This window comes from Phragmites australis, chromosome 17 (assembly GCF_958298935.1).
Source record: "Phragmites australis chromosome 17, lpPhrAust1.1, whole genome shotgun sequence".
Taxonomy (NCBI): domain Eukaryota; kingdom Viridiplantae; phylum Streptophyta; class Magnoliopsida; order Poales; family Poaceae; genus Phragmites; species Phragmites australis.
In genome coordinates this window covers 28,946,023-28,967,544 of record NC_084937.1, presented here as the reverse complement: position 1 = coordinate 28,967,544, position 21,522 = coordinate 28,946,023, and the positions used below count along the sequence as shown (strand labels likewise).

The window sequence follows — 21,522 nt, the reverse complement described above, 5'->3', positions numbered from 1 at the left end:
GATGACCATTATTGCAAGTGGAAGTAGACAAAGAGATGGAAAGTAGAGAGAATGATTACTTGTATTGATTCATGGGAATATTTACACATTTATACATGTTGAAAAGTCATGATAAAAGGACATGTCTATTAGGGAGACATTCCTTCCCAATAGACATAACTCTTGATAATTGATCACATAGTTACACCAAAAGATGTTTATTCATAACACTCCCTCTTGATCAATTATTCCAGTTCAAAACTCCTCTAAAACCTTGTGAAAAAATATGAGGAGAAAATAATATATTGATATGCCATTAAAACTCCTTTAGAACCTAATGGAAAAATGTAAGTAGAAAATGATATGGCATATATTGGTTATTGTCTCATTGTAAGCTCATATGAGAAACTTAAACAGAAAAAACTCATTGTTGAGCTTAGAGAATAATAATTATGATATATGGATCATATTAAAACCTCTGAAAACCCTCTTGGGAAAATAGGAGGAATAATAGTGATATGTTGTTAAAACTACTTTAAAACCTAGTGGGAATATAAGAGAAAAATATATAGCATATATTGATTATTGTCTCTTTGTAAACTCATACGAAAAACCTTTAAAAGAAAAAACTCATAAATGAGTTTAGAGAACAATAAATATGTCTTTAATACATCCTTTAAAAACCCCAAAAGTAAAAATATAAGAGATATGATATATGATCTTGTGTAGATATTGCCACATTAAAAACCTTACATGTGAAACCATATAAAAAAAACTCATAAATGAAAAGAGTGCAATATAATATGAACATGTTATTAATCAGGGATAAACTCCACGTAACCTTACAAATCTCGTGGTCGTCGCATACCAATTCTGTGGATACATTTTTGTAATGTGAAAGTTGGTAAGAACTTAGTGAATAAATATACGAGAATATCACATGATTTAGTTTGCAAGATTTCTATCTTCCTATTATGATGATATAATAAATTAGGGGCAATATGTTTAGTTATATTGATCTTTATGTAACATGTTTGCATTTGAGCAATGTATGCAGAATTATCTTCATAGATAATTGTTAGTGATTCAATGGAACCAATACCATATGACTGTTGTATGTGGTTGATCATTCTGCAAAATCATACACATGTATGTGATATTTCAGAATGATAAGTCGAAGTAGCATCTGGAATCTATTTTGATGACTCATATGATAAGGCTATATCACCACGAAATCAGTTTGTGATCTGACGTTATGGGGATCAATTATATAGCCAGTATATAGATATCTCACTATGATTGTATCTTAATTTTTCTGATAGAAAAATCTAGATCTTTGGTGCCATAAAGATATCTTTGGATATCATCTTTTACTCCCACCTAATGATATTGTTGTAGCTAGACTCTTTAAGCTAGCAAGTTATCTACAAAGGCTGAGATGATATTTCTGTGGCTGGGCTCAAGTTCGTTCATCATGCAAGTATGGTCGAACACAATCGACACCTCCCAATAGTCAACCCACTTCCCCTTGAAACCGTGCACCCGCCACGGACAACCCTCATTTGCGCACTTGACATTATATTCCTTCTTATTTAACTTGACAACATAAAACTATCGTCGAAGTGATGTCGCCCATTGAGTCACAGCATACTTCATGGGCGGATTGGTAGGATACTTAGCACCTTAGGTTACCTCATTCTTCGTATACTCTCAGGCCACTTAATTCCCCTCATTCACCACAAGGTTGTTGAAGTTGGAATTGTTCCAATTCGTAAGAATTGGAGCATCGTCCTTACCATCCGAGATATCATACTCAGGGGATTTGTTAGCCTCGCGATCATCCCGCTCCATCTGTTCAATTAGAGAAGGAATTCGTTCCCCTCGTCTACCTCACCAGTCGGTTCATTCGGATATTTCGATGAATGTGCACCATCCGGATCGACATCCTCCTCATACTCTTCCTCATCACCCTCCTCATCCGCGTACCCCTACCCTGCACCTCCCCAACTGCCTCCTTATTTTTTTCATTGTACAAGCAACATAGGAGACCAACCTCTGTGCACAACTGCAGGTACCTCTTCCACATTTCATCTCCCCATAGCGAGAACACCTCCCAGTACACACCTTCTCCGTAACGGTTGCCTACAATACTAATGGTCATCTTTTAAACCCCGAGGTCTATTTTGAAGCCCCGCAACAACCAGACATACAAGTGTCCGACACCTTTATGCATAGGTCTGAAAATACTCTTATCCATTGACTGAAATATGAATAGTAGTACCCTTTTCGAACCATATACTATTTCAATGTCCCTATAAAAAATCATAACATTATTACAACAGAACAAAAATAATTATGTAAAACTACATCTATAATAAAAAATTTATTACAAATATAGCCCAACATGTAATCTATACTGCAACAAAATATTCTCGAGTCGTACATAAAACACCTTTAAATCCTACATCTACCACATCAGTTATGACTACACTATATCTAAAACCTATATCTAATACCTAACATATGTCTAAATATTACATCTAATTACTAAAATATGCATATAAATACGATCTAATTGCTAAACTATATCTAACCCCAATTCTAAAACTAGATCTATATTTTAACATACGTCTAGTGACTATCATACTAAATTTATAAAATAAATTATAAATCTAACATCTAACCTATATCAAAACCTAACACTAGTGACTATCCTATCGAGTTTGTAGAAAAATCAGAAAAAAAAACATACCATTTTTCTCCAGCAGGGCTTCGCCACAAATTTCCCCTGCTCTCCCCTCCCCTCCCCTCCCCTCTCCTTTCTCGGTTGGGGTGGAAGCAAATGAGGTTTAAATACTCAAAAGATCTCGCTCCCTCAACAGGCGAGACCTTTTGGATGGACTTGTGCGGCGTCGCAGCCACGAAGATCTCGTCTGTTTAATGGGCGAAATCTTCCTATCTCTAGTTATTTAATTCGCCGACCTTGTTAGAGCTACGATTTTTTTAAAGAGCAGTGCATTCTTGAAAATATTAAAGAAAAAATATATTAAAAAAATTGACTGAAAGCTACCAGCAAGCCCCAAAGAAGAAAAGCCCAACACATTGTCACGTCAGTCTCGATTGCGAATAAAACTCAACCCGGTACGACCCACCTTGTTGGACACGTATCCTCTGACTTTACTCCACAAAATCACCGAAACGCACAGTAATATAAGTCTATGTAAATAGTATTATACCATTATTTACTGTAGCGATTTACTGTATATAAAAATATTATAGCAAGTAATATAGTACAACCATTCTAAATTAAAAGATAAAAATAAAAATATCATAATACTTTCATTCAACAAATTCGATACGATTCCCACGGCGTCACTCCCAACAGCAGCACGGTATATTTGCAAACACCCCCTCCAATCTTTCTATTTCTCACCGAAGCCCCTCGCTCCCCAAGCCCAAGCCCGCACGGTCGCGTGCCGTCCCGTCTCGCCCTCGCCTTCTTCCTCCCCTCCTTCCCCCACCGCGCCCGCGACCTCGCCGAAACCCTAACCCTAGCTGATCTCGCCGGAGAGGCAGAGATGGGGAAGAAGAAGAAGCGGGTCGAGAAGGTGTTCTGCTACTACTGCGACCGCGAGTTCGACGACGAGAAGATCCTCGTCCAGCACCAGAAGGCAAAGCACTTCAAGTGCCACGTCTGCCACAAGAAGCTCTCCACCGCTTCCGGCATGGCCATCCACGTTCTCCAGGTCCACAAGGAGTCCGTCACCAAGTAAGACTTCTCGATCTGCATCCGCCTCGATCCCTCGGTACCCTTCGTGCGGTAGGCGGCTTTCGCTAGATTCCGGACTAGTCGCTGCTAAACGCCGCCTTTTGCCGCTTGATTTGATCTGTCATCCCCTTATTGGCGTAGTCGATGGATTGCACGTGCGCCTGATTAGTGCAATATTTGAGGGTTAATGAATTTCAGTGAACCTGTTTGTATGGGTGCCACCAAAAAGTTATCGTTTTTCGAATAAAAAACTTGGTAAATGTCCTGTTTGTCACCTGTGAGGTTACTTACCAAAAAACTAGAGCCCAGTTCCTTGTGATATGCTTTTGTTGGAATTCAATCATGTTCATGGCTTTCAGGATTGGGTTTCTCTTGGGCACTGGCTTGGGTTAGTCTGTTGTTTAATTTTTATGATGTTTTTGCTCTTCTTTGTCGCTTAATTTGGGTTTTATCTTTGGTACCCTTTACCCTTAGTTCATTAATCTCATTATGTTACTTCCCTCAGCAGTGCACTTGTTTTCAGCAACAACTTCTGTATTTGCACTGTTAACAACTCCAGCCTGTTACTTATGGATACATAAAACTATTTTGGCTGCAGGGTTCCTAATGCGAAGCCTGATAGGGAATCGACAGAGATTGAGATCTTCGGAATGCAAGGGATTCCTCCGGATGTGCTGGCTGCTCACTATGGAGAAGGTACCACAATTAATATTTTTCTACTGCATTACGTAGGCTTGTTTTGCTCCCTTTTTTTAGAGAAGTCTCCAATTTTTACCTTTACCTGACATCTGTTTCGCATGCAGAGGAAGATCCTTCATCGAAGGTAGCAAAAGTGGAAGTGCCGCAGGTAAGGCCTGTTATGCCGAATCCGCTAGGGATGACATTTCCTCCACGTCCAGCTTATGGCGTAGCACGTCCAATGTATGTTCAATCTTCCCTCCTATCTCCTTGCAACAATTTAATAGTTGTGCTTCCCATTCTGTATGCAATCAATATTGTGAGCACTCACTTTGGAAATTTTCTAATTTTTTCACATTTGCTGGCAGCTATAATCCTGCACTGAATCCTTTGATGGCCCGACCTCCGATTTGGCCTGCTCCATCAGGGCAAGCTTGGTATCCACAACAATCAGCATATCCACAACAACCAGCAGTTTCAGTTCCTCCAATGGTTGCTGGACTGCCACCACAACAGCCACTATTTCCTATTCAGAATGTGCCTACTCCTATGACATCAGCACCTGCTAATGTACTTCAGACGTTATTTCCTATGGCCCCACCTGGGTTACCTTCACCTGTTGCCCCTCAGGTTTCCCAGCCTTTGTTTCCTGTTAACACTTCCGCTGTAAATGGAGCAGCAAATTCCCCATTTGTAGCATCTGTTGCACCTGGAACCATCCCGGCAAGCTCGCCAGCATCAGTTGCTGCCGCAGGAATTGGATATGGAGCCAATAACCAAGGTATGTTGATATTCACACAGCTTATAACCCTTCCTATATCAATGTGGTGCAATGTGCTAGATTTTCATTTCTGGTGGGCAAATATGGTAACTTAAGCACATGCACTGTTGAATATGTGTAGAAGAAATCAAAGATGTATGTAGACAATTAAGGGTTATTATGAACATATCTTAAAAGGATCATTTGCCTTAAATTTGCTTATCCCTGAAACAATAACTACTTCAACAGCAAATGTTCTGTATGTTGTCCATGTTATTTGTATAGCTTAAATGTTGTGGTGATGGGACTTCAGGTGCATAATGTTGGTCTATCTTATTTGTATTTTTTTTTCATGGTGTAAGGTATGCTCTTAAAGAATTTACATGTGCATGCATCTGTTCCAGGCACAGGAGGTCCAGCAGTTGGATCTCCACCCGCTATATCCAATAATAAAGCGTCTGGTACCCAACCAGCTACAAATGAGGTCTATCTGGTGTGGGATGACGAGGCAATGTCAATGGTACCATTAGCTTCTACTCTTTTAACTCTTGTTTATTATACTGATATGATTCCAAATGTTAATAGTTATCTCAAATGTTTTTTGACTTATGCAGGAGGAAAGAAGGCTGTCTTTGCCCAAGTATCAGGTGCATGATGAAACTAGCCAGGTAAGTTATGTTTTTTATGTTTCTACTATTATTTGTCTAGTAAGCAATGAATTTCCAAACCTTTTGTTGTTTGTCAAATAGAAGGGTTTGATTACTCAGTCTGCACTGAGTGATAGGGATAGGATTTTTTTTCCCTTGGTGTATGCATGGTAATTGTATCTTCTTTGGTGCTGTGCTCGTTTAATCATTTCATTCCAGGGTAATAGGATAAAGTTTAATATTAGGCCGTTGCAGCATTCAAAGGTGGTTCTGCTATCCTAAACTATGGCTTCAAGGGGTGGTCTTAATTCTTATGTCCCAACTTGCTTGATACAAAAGACTTTGTTGTTGTGCTGTTGGTGGTGGTTTACCTCAGTTTTTTGCATTCAGTGACATTGAAAGCCATACATTTTGCGTCGTATTCTTGTGCATAAGGAGTGAGCGAACAGCCTGGCAGGTTTCACTACTCTTAACTTGTATGTGGTATATGAATTTGACCTTTTTTTTCTTGGTATCTACTATAGAGAAAACAAATGCAACTCAGCATTTAGTAATGTAAAAATAATTGCAATTAAAAATAATATCTCAATTTACAACCAATTCTTATGTGATCTATGGATACAAGTGCCACTTTTGTTTCTGGTTTAAACTCACATGCACACGATACTGAACAATGAACTTTAGCCATATGTTCTGTGGGGAAGATGAAATAGGCTCATCCAGTCGGTGCATATGTAGATGACCTATTGTATGCTACCTTTTAAATTTTCATAATGTCTCCTTGCTGTTTATTTGATCGATCATCTATTTCCTGCTGCTTTCACGCACATCGGGAGTTCCAAGTAGGTATTTACATCGTTCTTCCTACTAGTAAGTTTCTTATAATCTGACAAATCTCGTGGTTCTATGCTAATGCCTTGAGGGTTATCGTGTGTTATCGACCAAGCCCTGGACCGTTCACAAATATGTATGTATTAATTTCAATTGAAGCATTATTTCTATTCATTACCAATTCACCGCATGCAAATATGGGTTTTTAACAAAAATTAGGTGGCTGAGGTTCTGCCAATACGGTAGCATGTATTGTAACTTAATTTTGGTCGAGAATATGCCAAGAATTTTGTTCCAGGTCAGCTTCCATTTGGCCAGTGAGCCTGAGAGATGAAGTTCAAATGCTTGATTGTTCCTGAGACATATATCATATCTAACATCATCTTTGTTTTTTCACAATTTGTGTGGACAGATGCACTCTGTAGATGCAGCAATTGATCGAAGAATATCAGAAAGCCGGCTTGCTGGACGCATGGCCCTATGAACTAGCTGGGCCTTACTTGATAACTTAACCTCGGCAATTCACCGATGGACTCACCTGTGCGTGTATCTCCGTACAGCAGTTGGCCCTATTCGTCATTTAGTTAGTGAATGGAGTTACTGCAGTTAAAAAGAATGTGTTTATTCTTACCTGAAGAGTATTCAGCATTTGTTCTTCAATCTTTCCAGCTGTGCGAAGAGGGAAAAAATGTTTGTCTTTAGAAATTGTTTTGTCCATTTGCCACAACACTGGGAATGTGATGATGAATTGTGGTAATTTCCTGACGATTGTAGCCTGATATGTTTCTTTCCTGATGTGTTAATTACTAGGAAAGCAAACTGAAAAATGTTACAAGTTTTAATATTTTGTTCCTAAGAAGTGTCAAGGATACAGTCTGTGAAGTTTGTTTCTACTGCTCCAGCTATTCATTGTTACTGTTGAGTTTCGAGCGAATTAGTTCTTGAATTGTTCCGGTTATCAATTTACAATCGAAGATTATTTGAATCACTCAAAATTGAGATTCCATCAGTAAGTAGACTAAGTAATGCTCAATTGAGTGGGACTTATGTTGAGTGAACCCCAAGCAAATGAATAAAAAAGGAAGGCAAAGCGACCAGGACCGCAATCTGCATTTTCTGGGCGAGCCGAGAAGCAAGCATCTGTGCCAAGATTGCAAAAGGAGAAAAGGGCAGACGAACCCAATCATTTCCGTGCTTCTTCAGCATCACTCCCATCCCATTCTACGACGCCTTTTCTTTTTCTTTTTGGCTCTCCAGACAAAAAGCTCACACACTCTTTAACTGGTCGCTTCACTCGTCTCTATAACAACCCTGGCGCAATGGAGAAGTGATGTGATGTACGCACGCAATGGAGGAGTACCTGCGGCCGTTGCGTCTGCTCTGCATCTTGGCCTTCCTCACGCAATGTGGTACGAAATGTGGTGCTAGCTTCTCCTCTTCGGCTCGCTCTTGTTGCATTTCCATTTCTGTTTGTGGAAGAATTTAGAACAACCAAGAAAAGTATCTGTCTTGTTGTGATACTCTCTCTAATCATCACAAGATTCTACTTGTACCCCTCCCTGATCATTACACACTAGTGCTACTGACTAAATTTACGTTTTCATTTTCATAGGTTTTGTTATGCATGCAAATTCATTAGCTAGTAACAATCATCATTCTTTTCTTTTACAAGACTGACTAATGAGTGATCATCATTCTGAGCAGGAGCAAGAGTGCTGCGGAGAACAGAGGAGGAGATACTACTCGATCACTACTCCTCTTCTGATCCCTACTACAGCACACCCATCATGCCTCCCTACGGTGATGCATTCGCGCCACCAATTCCTCCACCGCCTCCCCCTCCAGGCTGCGTCCTCACTCCAGACGCCGTTCCGGTGCCGGCGTTCAGCTACTCCTCTCCTCCGCCGCCACAGGTGTATTACCCTCCGCCGGATATCGGGCCAAGCCCACCACCCATGGATACGCCACTTCCGCCTATCATTTACCCAAGCCCACCCGAAGTCACACCTAGCCCACCAGAGATCGCGCCGTATCCCAGCCCACCTGTCAGCCCGCCAGAGATAGAGCCATATCCGAGCCCACCGGAAGTCTCGCCGAGCCCACCTGAAATCTCACCGAGCCCGCCCGAAGTCTCGCCGAGCCCACCGGAAATTGCACCGAGCCCACCCGAAATAGCACCCAGCCCACCGAAAATCTCGCCGAGCCCACCTGAAATCTCGCCGAGCCCGCCCGAAGTCTCGCCGAGCCCGCCGGAAATTGCACCGAGCCCACCTGAAGTAGCACCCAGCCCACCGGAAACCTCGCCGAGCCCGCCCGAAATTGCGCCGAGCCCACCCGAAATTGCACCGAGCCCACCGGAAACCTCGCCGAGCCCGCCTGAAATTGTGCCGAGCCCGCCTAGTTACGAACCCAGCCCGCCCAGCATTGTGCCGAGCCCACCGGAGTACGCGCCGGAGCCACCAACCTACGTACCGAGCCCACCGGGGTACTCACCGGAGCCACCAGCAAACGTGCCGAGCCCCCCAGAGTACGCACCGGAGCCGCCGGCGTACGTGCCGAGCCCACCTATCTACGCGCCGTACCCCCCAGGAATCGTCCCGGGCCCGCCGGAGTACGCGCCGGAACCACCTGGGGTCATCCCGAGCCCGCCGGAGAACGTGCCGAGCCCACCAGGGATCGTCCCCGGCCCGCCGGGGGTCGTCCCGGCCCCGGGAGGTTTCCTGCCGCCGGTTGTGTTCCCGCCCCCGTTCGCGTCGCCGTCGCCAGGGACGATGAGCGCAACGTGGTGCGTGGCGAAGCCGTCGGTGCCGGGGCCGATCATGCAGCAGGCCATGGACTACGCGTGCGGCTCCGGCGCGGATTGCGACTCCATCCAGCCATCGGGCCCGTGCTTCCAGCCGGACACCATGCTAGCTCACGCCTCCTACGCCTTCAACAGCTGCTGGCAGCGCACCAAGGCCAACGGCGCCACCTGCGACTTCGGCGGCACCGCCATGCTCATCACCAAGGATCCAAGTAAGCTACCCATCATCTCCTTCTCCATGCACATTGTTCAAGAAACTAACAATGCACCAGTTTTTCACTCAAGTTGGCAAAAAGGGAAGTCTTTCACAGAATTCAGTAACAATTTTGTGCCCCTTGTTATGTAACCGTTTCTATGCTTTGCTTTTCTATTTCAGGCTATGATGGCTGCCATTACAGTGTGATGTGATCCAACCAACGGGAACATTTTGTGTAGTTGGGCTATGCTTTGTTTCAGTGACATTTTGTTTTGCTCTCAACTGTGAAGGGCTCTGGAAGCTCGACAGCATTTTCTCAAGATCAGAGGAACTTGAGATACATGATGCTCTGATAGTCTGATGTGACTAGGGAACTTGCAGTTGATTATTGATTTTGTGTAGGGTAACAGACTCGATCCATCCTTCTTTTTTAGAAAGAGTCCTAACAGTTTCTTTTTTGGTGCCTGTTATTGTTTTGTATTATATATCCTGAATAAGGGATGTAATTTCATTGTGGCAACCCAGTACACTAGATAAAGTATCAGGTGAAGGCACATCTAACCGATACTTTATTGCATCATCAACAGTTTTAACAGCCAGATGATTTTGTTTGTCTGGGGCACATGACAAACGCACTTCTCACGTTTTGATGCTGCCTAGGTTTACAGACAGGCTACCTCGTAGTCTCTTGCACACAGGAAACTGAAAAACACAGTTGCTACTTTTAGCCCTGAATCAGGCTGGGGCTTCATTAGAAGAAGCGAATGCCTGCAGAACATAAACTGGATCGCCAACCTTGATGATATTTCCTTTGCCCTTCGCTGTCAGAGATTCCTTGCAGACCAAATTCTGCCCAAAGTACACCTAGAAAAAATGATTAAAATGCTGAGTTCTTAGTGATCTGCATCACTGTGAACCTACTTCCTGAGGATCCTGAAGTAGCAACTAGCAAGGCCACAGACAAGACCTCCATAACGGTCCAAACGGGCAATATGAGGAAAAAAGGCTGCAAGAGACAATTACCTGCCGTTTATTTTTGTGGCTTGGACGCAGCGCTTCATCGGACCGAAATGTCAGCAGAGTTTCAGTTGGTTCGGTGCCAGGTATTCCATTTTCTTGATTAATGGTTGGCACCTGAATTAGCCAACAAAGTAACTAAGCAAAAGATAATTTTTATATATATTGGCTGGCTGAAGTAAAAGATGCACATCACAGTATCCAATTTGTCAGTTTTTATGTTCCATGAAAATCATCATAGCCATGAATTATTACTTAATTTCATGACGATCACTACATAAGTCCACAAATAAGCCAACTAACCATACTACAGCTATGATAGGTTGACTGACAGGATAACTATTTAATAGATCATACATCAGACATAAAAAATTTAAGTATTAGAATATCATACATATAAATAGTTCAACATTAGACTATACAGCAAGCTCGTTGAACCACTGAATTTTTTTCATCAGTTTTCATGTTCCCTTTCAGACAAGAAACTACATAATCAACTTCAAAGCTAGGAGAGTAATAATGATTAGTATCAGAGCGGGTATCTTACCTTGCAACGGTTGCATAACTTCACACCAAGAAATGTTAGGTTGTTTATCTTTATGGTTTTCCACAGATCCTCCGAGTATGGGTGGCATCCATCCACTAAAATACTGTAAAAAAATCAGCTTTGTAAGAAAGTAAGCACACTAATTATAATAGCTGAATACTCGACCAAGCAACCAGTTATCAAACACAATAAAATAACCCAGCAAAGAAGGTTGGTTATTCGGAAAATGTAAGCGCACATATGTGCTGCTCACTTTGGTCTGAAGCGGTTCAACGGTACAGGTTCTTTAAGAATCTCATTTAGTGCATCCAGTGAGCCCTGCAATTAAACGTGCATTGTCAACCCAAGTTTTGTCTTTAGTAATATTTTTTCAGGGAAATCATCTGTAAACAACTGGATAGCGTAAACAGTACCTGGGAGGCTATCAGAAAAGGGAAGCAATCGGAAAACATGATTTTGTAACCTTGAGCATAGTCAGGATCGGTCGGCCTGATTTCCGATACTGTTGAAAATACAGCAATACAACATTCTCTATAAGTAACAGAGAAAACTTCATCGATCAAACTATTCCAGGGAAATGGTAAGGTCTCCAAAAAAAGAAGGGTAAAAAACCCTGGAAAGTCTGTACCTTCTTTAAAGCGCACTAGTCGACTTGGTTTTCCAAAGTAAGTGGAAAACCATTCAGCTGCTTCAGATCCTTCGTCATATGCAGAGCCAGACCACTCCCACACAGAGACATCATCAATTGTGGCGCGTTCCACGGCAAGAGGGATCTTCAATGGGTACATTCCAGGTGCTCTGATAACTGCAATATGTAGTGGGTCGAATAAAAATGACATTTTTATTTTTTAGGAATATGTAACTGCTAATACTATTGACTATCAATCAGCATTCCAAATAAAAGAAATCTGTGAGAAGCACTTGAAATGTTATGCAAGGTACCAGGACAAAACGAAGTAAAAAAAAAAAAAAATCCAATTTGTCCCATTAAGATTGTGCAGTTACACGTCACAGTGGCAAATCAACAGTTACTGGTCGTTGTAGTCTTGTGTGTATTGTGCATGAGAGAATCAGAGAAATGAGCAGCACGAAATTTGATGTAATGTGATTGAGCAATCCAGTAAGTATAGTACCCATGTGAGCGTCGGGCGTGGGGTGCCAGTCCTCGGCGAAGGCCTCCGGCGGCAACTCCACTTCGACGAGCGCGAGCATGGGCTCGACCCTCTGGGTGTAGGCTCTCCCTTTGGAGTTCACCACCACCCACTGCCGATCCCACCGAAACCCTGCTCACCAAGAGTGGCAATGGAGAAGGCTTGTTAGAAAGAGCGCATCTTTTCGAGGAAAGAAACGGGAAGATGGGATTGCTTTTAAAAAAGAAAAACCAGTGGCGGTGATGGGGGCCTGGGGCACGGCGATGCCCCTGCAGGACTTGATGGGGTATATGAGGATAGACTTCACGGTCGCCGCCGGCTCCGCTGAGACGCCCCCGCCGCCGCCGAGGAGGGAGGAGAGGAAGGAGGCGGCCTTCTCCATGGATTGGCAGATGCGAACTTGCACTCCTGAAGTAGTGAAGTGCAGAGAGAGAGAAAGAGAGAGAGAGAGCAAAGGCAGGCAGCGGAGGTGGATGGAGCTGAGAGATGGAATCGCAAGGCTACAAGATTGCTGGGTTGGTGCCGTCTTGCGATGTGCTTCTCTGATCCCGTCTAGACGTAGTGCTGTGTCAATGTGTGATCTTTAGATTCTGTTTGTTTCAGCTAGAGATTCTAAAAAAAAGTTTATAAAAATTGGATTGTGAAAAGTTGGATTGTGAAAAGCTTTTAGACTGTAGATTAAAAAAAATTTAATGAACAGTTTAGTAAAATGAACTTTCACAATCTATTAAAAGCTGAGCAAAATCAGCTTCTCAGATTCTCACAATCCAACCAGCAGATTTTAAAAAGCTATAACCAAAAGCTGCCTGTTTGTTTTAGCTTCGGATTATAAAAGCTGAAAGCCAGAATCCGAAGCTGAAACAAACAGGACCTTAGTAGTAGGACGGCACGTGATGCCACTGACGGCCATGGCATCCCGGTGTTATCTTTAGCTCACCAAAATGGTTCTTTTTTTGTGTGTGTTTTGTGTGAAAAAATCGAGTTACTGAGATCGGTTTAGCAATTAAGTAGGTTTATTAGTTAATCCAAAGATGCCACTGAAAAGCCATTGCCATATTTTCAAACTGATGATGATGCACCTGGAACTCGTGCTTACTAAAGATCTGAAGTCGTCCTGGATCTTGGTCCGTTTGTTTTAACTAGGTTGATTGGCGCGTTTATGCGCGTCCGTGGGATTTTGTTACTTGGTTAGAGCAGAGGAGATAATGTCTGAGCAATACGATTACGGTAATGTTATCTGATAAAAGAAGACTAAAAAAATTAGAACAGAAGGCGCGCTATGCCACACCCATTCTGCTTTTTGTCATTGAACTTTTTTTTCATGTACAGAGCATGCCAAAAGAAGTCTAAACAAATTGGGTTCACTAATTTTGGGCATTTCAGGATTTAGATATGAATTTTTCAATATTTAACACATCCAGTTAATTATAGTAAAAGCAGTATCAATTCCATACATGCACATAATTTTGAAATGTAGACGACAGAAATACGAACCCAACAAAATTGGTTTAATATTTTTTTTTTGAGTTCTAGATGTTTTTCTATGGATTTTAGATTATTTCAATCGATTTATCAATATAACTAATATTTATTTCGGCATATTCATTTCTTAAAAATCAAAATACTCTAAAATACTTTTTTTATCGTGATCCACTGGTTACAGTCTGGATTGATAGGTTCAGGACCCATTGGATCAGGTTAAAATATTTGACCTAATCAATATATAGTGTTTGGAATGTTTTTTAAACAGTAGGAAGTACGATATGTAACAAAATCAAGGGTTAAAACATAAAACGCAAATTGTTTTGTTGTCTAACTACGCAATTTTGCATGAGACATAGGCTTATATAAACTTGGAACAACTTAAGTCCACATGCCGAATTGGCCAAGGCATCATGGGTTTAGGATGTTGTATTTTATTTAATTTATTCGGTTGGACATGGATATAAGATCTTATAGTATAAGATTTTTATACAACTATGTATATACGTTGTAATCGTATGTATGTAATTACTCGATAATATATTTACTTGATAATGTAATTTTGTTTATATGTTGTAAATTTATCAAAGGTTAGGGAGGGTCCAGTACACTCATACTATATCTTATAAAATCTCCTTTGATCTGGTGCTGCACATATGCCACACAAACAACTACCTCTCTTGTTAGCGAGTCAGTGATTCGCGGTTGGTACACAAATAATGCATCGATGACTGAGAATTCATATGAAATGATAAAAATAAATATAAATAGAGCATTACAAAGGAAGTTACTTTTTTAGCAAATAATCTAGGGTTGAAAATATTTTTAAAAATCAGTATATCACATGTAAAGAATATTAGTGAATTTTTCAAAAAAAATTGGAATTTATTTGAGACGTTAAAAATAGCTAGAAGTTATAAAAGTGGGCCTTTTTTGGTTGAATTTTAATTAAATATTGGCGAATGATTTTGGATCAAACTAATTAAAATGGGTTGTTAGTGAGATCTAGTTTGCTCATAAAAATATTTAGAATCTTTTAATCACTCTTGTACCGTAAATAAAATGAAGAGGTAAATAAAAAATATGAACATTACTCATCAGCTTTTCTGGCTAGCTAGTGAGCTGCCGAACGGCGTGCGCCACGCGCCGCGCCGCGAGCCAGTCAGCGGCCGGCCGGAACGCACCAACCACCAACCGGCAGGGGCCACTTCCGGTGCAACGTGAAAGCACGAGGGTGAAAGCACGAGGGCTCTGGTGCGTGGGCTCCGTTAGATCGTTGTTGGACGGCAGAGCTATGGCGCTACAGTACTACAGTAGCAGGTGGCCTGGGAGCACGCGAATTCTTGGCTGGATAATATATTTACTTGATTTCTCTGAGCAACCAACACGCCTGAAACTTGTGACACACGAGTTCCACTTAAAAAGCATACACGTGTATACAACCATATATAATCTGCTGGAGCTGTTGCTAAGAACAAATCATGGATCCTAGTGAGACTGCACCGCTTCGATCTTTTTCGTAGGCACACGACACCCTGTCGAGTCTCCTTGGGAAGCCGATGGTGTCGGAGGTGGGCTCCCTCGCGGCGGGATGCACAGCGCCGCCGGAGAGGAAGCCATCTGGGACCGAGGCGCCTCCCAGTCCCTCGTAGCATTGAGAGGGGTGACTGCCATCCAGCGCGGCGAAGACGAGATGTCCAGCGGCGAAGGCACCCGAGCAGCCCATGGAGGCTTGGCGAACGCGTCAGCCAAGATACAGTGTCAACCTGCATCTGCAGAAACGGCGCTTTGGTTTTTGGTGTCAGAAGATGTCTGAGAGATTTTTTGCCTTTTTCTTGGCCTGTTCGTCAGGACCGTTGAGACGATTATCATCGTCGACTAAATCATCATCATCATCATTGCTGTCCCATGGAACGGAGTTGGACTCGATCCGTCATCAGCGACGAAGTCCGAATTCTGGGAGGATGTCCGTCTAGGCCGAAGAGGATGTCCGTCTAGGCCGAAGAGGATGTCCGTTTTTACCGATAGCAGCTTAGCATCCATCAAAGCCATCTGAATGCGAACGATGCCACACCGCCGTAGATAGGTCATATCGATGTCCTTTGTATTGTCTATGATAATTTTTTTTAATAATAGAAGCTCTAAACTTTCATCGTTATAACTATATAGAAGTTCATCTTTGATCTCTACATAATTAAGATACACATAATTCAAAAGAAAACAAATAAAAGGAAAGCGACAATCCGATTACATCAAAAGCGCACATTGGAAAGGCTGATGATGGAACTGGCGGAGTGGTTCGTTCTTTAAACAATTCATTAGAGGGATGAGATGGGTTTAGCAGCTAAGTGAGTTTACTTAATCAAAAGAAATCGCTGGTTGTGATTTCTGACCAAGGAAGCACATTCGCTAGCAAGATGCCACTGAACAATTATCCCAGTAGTTTCTAATATGGAACTCCAGTAAAGATTTCAACTAGGGATATTAATGAAGACTTGATCCCCAATTTTCCGCGGAAATTCTCCTATTAGAGGATGGAGATGGAGAGATTTCATCTTCTACTAACTCATATGAGGACAGGGGATGAGAAAACGTTCCCCGTTCTTGCTCCCGGCTATATTCCCGATATCATATAAACACACATTTTTCTTAGTATATAAATGCACAAACATTACATTATGTAGAGTAAATAATAAATTACTCTTATTTCTTTTTTATATAATCTACGATATTTAATTAATCTTGCATTAGTATGCATCAATAAATTACTTATTTATACTACGTATATATTGTTAATATATATAGAGATAATTAAATATGACTTAATTTTACATCTCTATTAGAGACCCGTTTACCACAAAATTCTATGTGGAGATGATAATAAGAGAAATCTTTCTCCCGATAGCTAAATAGTGACAGGAATGAGAAATCTTTCCCCAGTGAGGATTGGCCCCCTCCAACGTACTGCTTCATCATCTGGGTCCGTTTGGATGGATCCAATCGAGTATCTGAATTTCTCTGAGCAGGTGACCAACATGTATCAACTTTAATTTTGTCGTCAGACAAGTTCACTTGCAAACCACACGCATGTATATTACTGAAATATGTTGCTACAAACAATCATCAATCTAAAAAGTTCAAAAGAGCAATCACCACCCAGGTTAGGAAGCGAATCTGGTGGTTGTATACATACACGACTCGAAGCATGATCATCGTGCAAGTCGGGACCGCAACATGAGATTCTGTTCTTTCCTGCAAGCAAAACGACACCGTGTTCAGTACATTGAGACGGCACCATTTCCTTCTTTCCATTTTTTCAGATAATGGAAGTTCAACTTTCAGCTTTCTGCATCAACAAGATGTTAGGACACGTAGGATGCAAACCGTCATTTTTAAAAAAATAGGCACTCAATTTCGCGTCGAAGAAAACTCGAATTTGAATTTCGCGTCGAAGAAAACCCGATGAAGCTGTTCTTGCCTCCCAGCACGCCGGCGGTGGACAGAACCAGCGTCTTCTTCCCGCCGAAGCTGTACGTGTTGTAGTTGTTGCGCATCGTCACTGTTATCAACTCGTCAGCCTCAATCCTTCCGTACAGCTTTCGGAAGGCCGGGAGCGCAGCTGCGCGCATCCAGACCATCAGATCCTCCTGCTTACTCAGCTGTTCAAGTTGGAATTCAAATCTAGGTGGTCAGACCTCACAAAATATGCATCACAACATTTGAAATACTGAAAGTTAGACCTGAAACTCAAAGGTTGCACAAATCTTTACTGACAGACCACAAGGAGAGGATAACCCATTGTTCCAGTAACAAGTTCCAGTCGAACTTACAGGTTTGCTTGGATCAAGCTTACCGCCACCAATCAGAGTCACATTCTGAAAGTTCCTTGGATACACACGCTTACCAAATATGTGCTCCCTTTCGCTCCTCCATGAAATACCTTGCTTGCTCACCGTCAGCGTCTCGTCGCCACGGGTGAAGCTGTATGTGTCATTGAACAGGCTCAAAGCTACGAGCCCGCAGGGGACAATGGGGCTTCCATCTGCAGTAGCTTCAGGTTTGCAAGTTCGTGTGTCCCTGACCTTCTTAGGATTTCTCAGCTGCGCATCGCTACGGCTCTTCACATACCTGTGTTTCCAATACATCGTCTTCAGTTCAGAGTAGGTTAGCTTCTGAGGAAATTGGCCTACCAAACATTTCGAGTACTGATTTCACAACTCAAACATACCTTAGTTGACGCTGCGATACAAGCAAGGCCAATAGGAATGGAAGTTATGCCCACAAACACAAGCACAGGAATAACCTGATTGTCCAAAGTTACAGATAGTCATCACATATGGAATTTATAGACAATACTCATGTTGGGCAAAAAAGTTTAAAATTTAAATACGGAGGTATGGACAAACAATTGAACACCATCTGGGGCGTCAGTATAGGCTTGCATGCTGGAAGCTCTTGCTGACTAAATTGATGATCTTCAATAAAACAACAGAATAGCGCCAATCAGTACTTGTTTCACATTTAAACCACAAAGATAACCACCACAGAATCCCATTACATTAATTAATTTAGGCTACTTCTAGCTTTACAAATCACACTCCTCTAATTTGGGAAAACGAAAGGTAGTTTTTCAGTTTGCAGCATATGTTGATGATCTGTAGCAAAACAAGGTACGATTCTACAGTCTGATAATGGGAGCAAACATCTCAGGCCTTTTAAGTTCATCAGCCAAGCAATGGTATACTATTTTATCCCCAAATTTGCAAGCCTTTGCAAAAATAAAAATTGCAAAAGCTATCACAGATTTCATACATGCTATATTGAATATCCACATGAACCACATCGAACAGATCAAATCCAAAGTATGCAAAGGGTAATACTTGTAGAATCAAGTAACTGCAGTTGATGTTCATTAGAACAGTTCAGGTAGGAGAAAGAAATACAAGTTTACACTGAGGCCTGTTGCGCTTCTTCATGGTGGCTGCCAAGCCATCTGGGCTGGAGCTTGGTCCTGCAGCGTCGCTAGTTGCCGCCGGCATTGCTGTCTCCGGTGAAGAAAGTGCCTCTCTGAAGACTCCAGTACTGAAACTGCTTCAAGAAATGCAAGAGAAAAGCTGGAAAGGCTTAACGCCAGACAGAAACATATGATGATGTACTAACTCCAGGAAAGCTTCACCAGGAGACTACAAAAGAGGGAAAGTTAAGCAGGTTTAGGAGTAGAGACGAAGCAAGGAACTAAAAGGGTAGAGAGACAACCTATCCTTCAGAGCGTCATGGAAACCAGAAAGGTAAGGATCACCTAACCATCCACATCACTCCCCCCCCCCCTCCCCCCACCCCCCTTCCTTCACAACATTTTGGTGTTTTGACTCGGCCCTCGGATAACATTGGCTCAATCTGTGTATCTGTATCCGCAAAAGGCTATCAAAAGAAAATATTGCAATCAAAATCAAAGTTTCTATTCAGTGATCGTACATACACGAACACTGTACCTGCAGATATCCGTGTAGATAACCGTATCGGATATGTTGTCGACCTCACCAGCAGTGCTCAAATCCATCCAGGCGTCGACGTCTACAACAAACTTTTGGCCGAGGGTCTTCTCCTCTTGTAATACTCCATGGAAACCATGGAACTGCAAACCTCTAAGCACAAGTTTATCTTTGTCAATCAACTCCCTTTCAGCTATAATGGTACCTAAAACACAGAACAGTTCAGTCAATCAGTTGATGGAGATCAGCAGATAAGAGCTGAACTCTTATCTTGCTAACCTGCTGCACCTCTTGTCGATTGGTTACGTTGGGAACTGAAGGGTGCTCGGTGAACCAAACTAGATTCAGGAGATCGCTGCCGGACTGCAAGAAAGCAAGGGGCACCAGTGGAGATGCGTGCACAACAAGTATCTCCCGGGGTTCTCCACTTGGGCAGATGTGCAATCTGACGAACCCAAATTGTGGGTAATTTTGTTTTCCTCCGGATAAAATCTATCAAAACCCTTTTTTGCACAATGGATGACAAAATCTTCCTGATATTATTGTTTATATTACTTAAGTAACATACATAGAAGCATGTTTCGGTTCATCACAACGTTATGCCCACCAGAAGGTAGAGAGCAATATCGACATACTGATCGGTATTCTTAGCCATCGCCACCACCTCCTTGCCAACCGGCGACACAAGCGCGGCACCGCCTGCATCCTCAAAGGTATCGATGCACCCCTCAGCTGATGAGGCTGCCGCGCTAAGCATTACTTCCACATCAAAGAGCGCGTGCTTGGCTTTCTCTTTGCTCGTGCCTGGAGAGTTAAGCAGGCGGAGGTCAGACAACGCCTCCTTCTCACCCAGGCCGCCATCATCGATACTCTGCACGCAACCCTCAAGGGCCTGATCCAGGTCACTCGGAGGGCCCGTTACATTGAGGGGCTGATGAGGCCGCCGTGCTTGAAGGCGTCGAAGCTCCGTGAGGAAGCTGCGTTGCCGGCGGAATGCCACCGCGGTGGCTGCGCTGGAAATCCTAACCTGGCTACCATTGAACGAGTCGGCGAAAGGGAGGAGGGCTTTATAGCAGGTGGTCGCGTTTTTGGTTGTGGCACAGCGCGCACGGAGGAACGCCTTAGCGGCGGACGACGGCGAGGGCTTTGTTGTAGATGTGGCTATGGTAAAGACTGTGAGTATGACAAGAATCAGGAGATGGGGGGAGAAGTTTGTGGGAGGCGCCATTGCCATGAACGACAAAGAATGAGACGCGTTGGGCCTCTAGATGTGGCTATGGCTGCGATGGAATGAAGCTGACAGGATGTATATATAACAGAGTATCGTTAATATTTTCCATGTTTCCGCTGCTGACAGCTAGCTCTCCATTTATTTCTCTCGATCCGGCCAGATTTACAAATGAAGCAAATTAAACCCAGATGGTTGATTATATGGTTTGTTTATCCTAACAAAAATCTCAGTGTCGCTCACCTATTAATGTGTGCTGCAAAAAGAAGCAAATTAGATCCGGACGGTTCGTTATATTGGTTTGTTTATCCTAAGAAGAATCTCGCTGTCGCTTACCAATTAACGTGTGCTGCAAAATGAGCAAGTATTAATTTCCGCCCTGTGAGGCAGTCACACGGCTGCTGACAGCTAGCTCTCTATTTATTTCTCTCGATACGGCCAGATTTACAAATGAAGCAAATTAGACCCAGACGGTTGATTATATTGGTTTGTTTATCCTAAGAAAAATCTCAGTGTCGCTTACCTATTAATGTGTGCTGCAAAATTACTATGATTCAAATATCCAAATTAGTTCAAATATTCCAACATAAACATAAAAGTTAAGGACATAAACATAAAACTCTGAAAATGCATTTCTAGACCATTAATATTGTCAAACTGTGTTAATCAGGTCCACTGGACCGATTCAACATTTTGATTCCGGTCAAAATTGAAACAAGAGAGGGAGGGGTGGCATTGACCAGCTCGCTGACGGCGATTGGCGGCGGGGCTCGGCCAGGGAAGGGTACTAGGAGCACCAGCACACAATGGGGAACCGATTTGGGGACTCAGCGGCGACATGCAAAGATGGGAGCATGACTGGCGGAGAGGGAAAGCATCGGTGGCCATTGATAGCTCAGGCGAGCTTCATCGGCGACAACACAGTGAAGGCTGGGTTAGAGA

The 21,522-nt window shown here is 42.6% G+C and overlaps 4 protein-coding genes across 8 annotated transcripts; 2 read left to right on the top strand and 2 right to left on the bottom strand.

The window, feature by feature from the left end:
* Positions 1-3,404: 3,404 nt before the first annotated feature.
* Positions 3,405-7,530, top strand: LOC133897086 (protein SUPPRESSOR OF FRI 4-like). 3 transcript variants are annotated; one of them, XR_009905850.1, is made up of 8 exons: positions 3,405-3,748; positions 4,347-4,444; positions 4,552-4,669; positions 4,795-5,207; positions 5,591-5,706; positions 5,801-5,854; positions 6,884-6,962; positions 7,077-7,530. XR_009905850.1 is itself a non-coding variant. In XM_062337657.1 (7 exons), exons 1-7 carry the CDS (start codon positions 3,558-3,560, stop codon positions 7,146-7,148), a joined length of 1,062 nt encoding a protein of 353 aa, XP_062193641.1. In that variant the 5' UTR covers positions 3,405-3,557; the 3' UTR covers positions 7,149-7,530. The 3 variants fall into 3 exon arrangements, 2 of the variants coding, with proteins under 2 accessions (XP_062193641.1, XP_062193642.1); XM_062337657.1 differs by lacking the exon at positions 6,884-6,962; XM_062337658.1 differs by having other exon boundaries at positions 6,884-7,530.
* A 211-nt stretch (positions 7,531-7,741) lies between these two features.
* LOC133897085 (extensin-like) lies at positions 7,742-10,188 on the top strand. The gene is made up of 3 exons (XM_062337656.1): positions 7,742-8,073; positions 8,369-9,679; positions 9,844-10,188. Exons 1-3 carry the CDS (start codon positions 8,013-8,015, stop codon positions 9,873-9,875), a joined length of 1,404 nt encoding a protein of 467 aa, XP_062193640.1. The 5' UTR covers positions 7,742-8,012; the 3' UTR covers positions 9,876-10,188.
* Positions 10,189-10,204: 16 nt separating this feature from the next.
* On the bottom strand, positions 10,205-12,946 carry LOC133897087 (uncharacterized). The gene is made up of 8 exons (XM_062337659.1): positions 12,610-12,946; positions 12,361-12,510; positions 11,856-12,032; positions 11,641-11,729; positions 11,481-11,545; positions 11,228-11,330; positions 10,687-10,797; positions 10,205-10,527 (listed from the first exon to the last, which is right to left on the bottom strand). The coding sequence occupies exons 1-8, from the start codon at positions 12,758-12,760 to the stop codon at positions 10,399-10,401; spliced, it is 975 nt and encodes a 324-aa protein (XP_062193643.1). The 5' UTR covers positions 12,761-12,946; the 3' UTR covers positions 10,205-10,398.
* Positions 12,947-16,927: 3,981 nt separating this feature from the next.
* LOC133897088 (ALA-interacting subunit 5-like) lies at positions 16,928-19,156 on the bottom strand. 3 transcript variants are annotated; one of them, XM_062337661.1, is made up of 5 exons: positions 18,804-19,149; positions 18,277-18,335; positions 18,089-18,163; positions 17,691-18,008; positions 16,928-17,519 (listed from the first exon to the last, which is right to left on the bottom strand). In XM_062337661.1, exons 2-5 carry the CDS (start codon positions 18,277-18,279, stop codon positions 17,253-17,255), a joined length of 663 nt encoding a protein of 220 aa, XP_062193645.1. In that variant the 5' UTR covers positions 18,280-18,335; positions 18,804-19,149; the 3' UTR covers positions 16,928-17,252. The 3 variants fall into 3 exon arrangements, 2 of the variants coding, with proteins under 2 accessions (XP_062193645.1, XP_062193644.1); XM_062337660.1 differs by having other exon boundaries at positions 18,812-19,148; XR_009905851.1 differs by lacking the exon at positions 16,928-17,519 and having other exon boundaries at positions 17,848-17,988; positions 18,267-19,156.
* Positions 19,157-21,522: the final 2,366 nt, after the last annotated feature.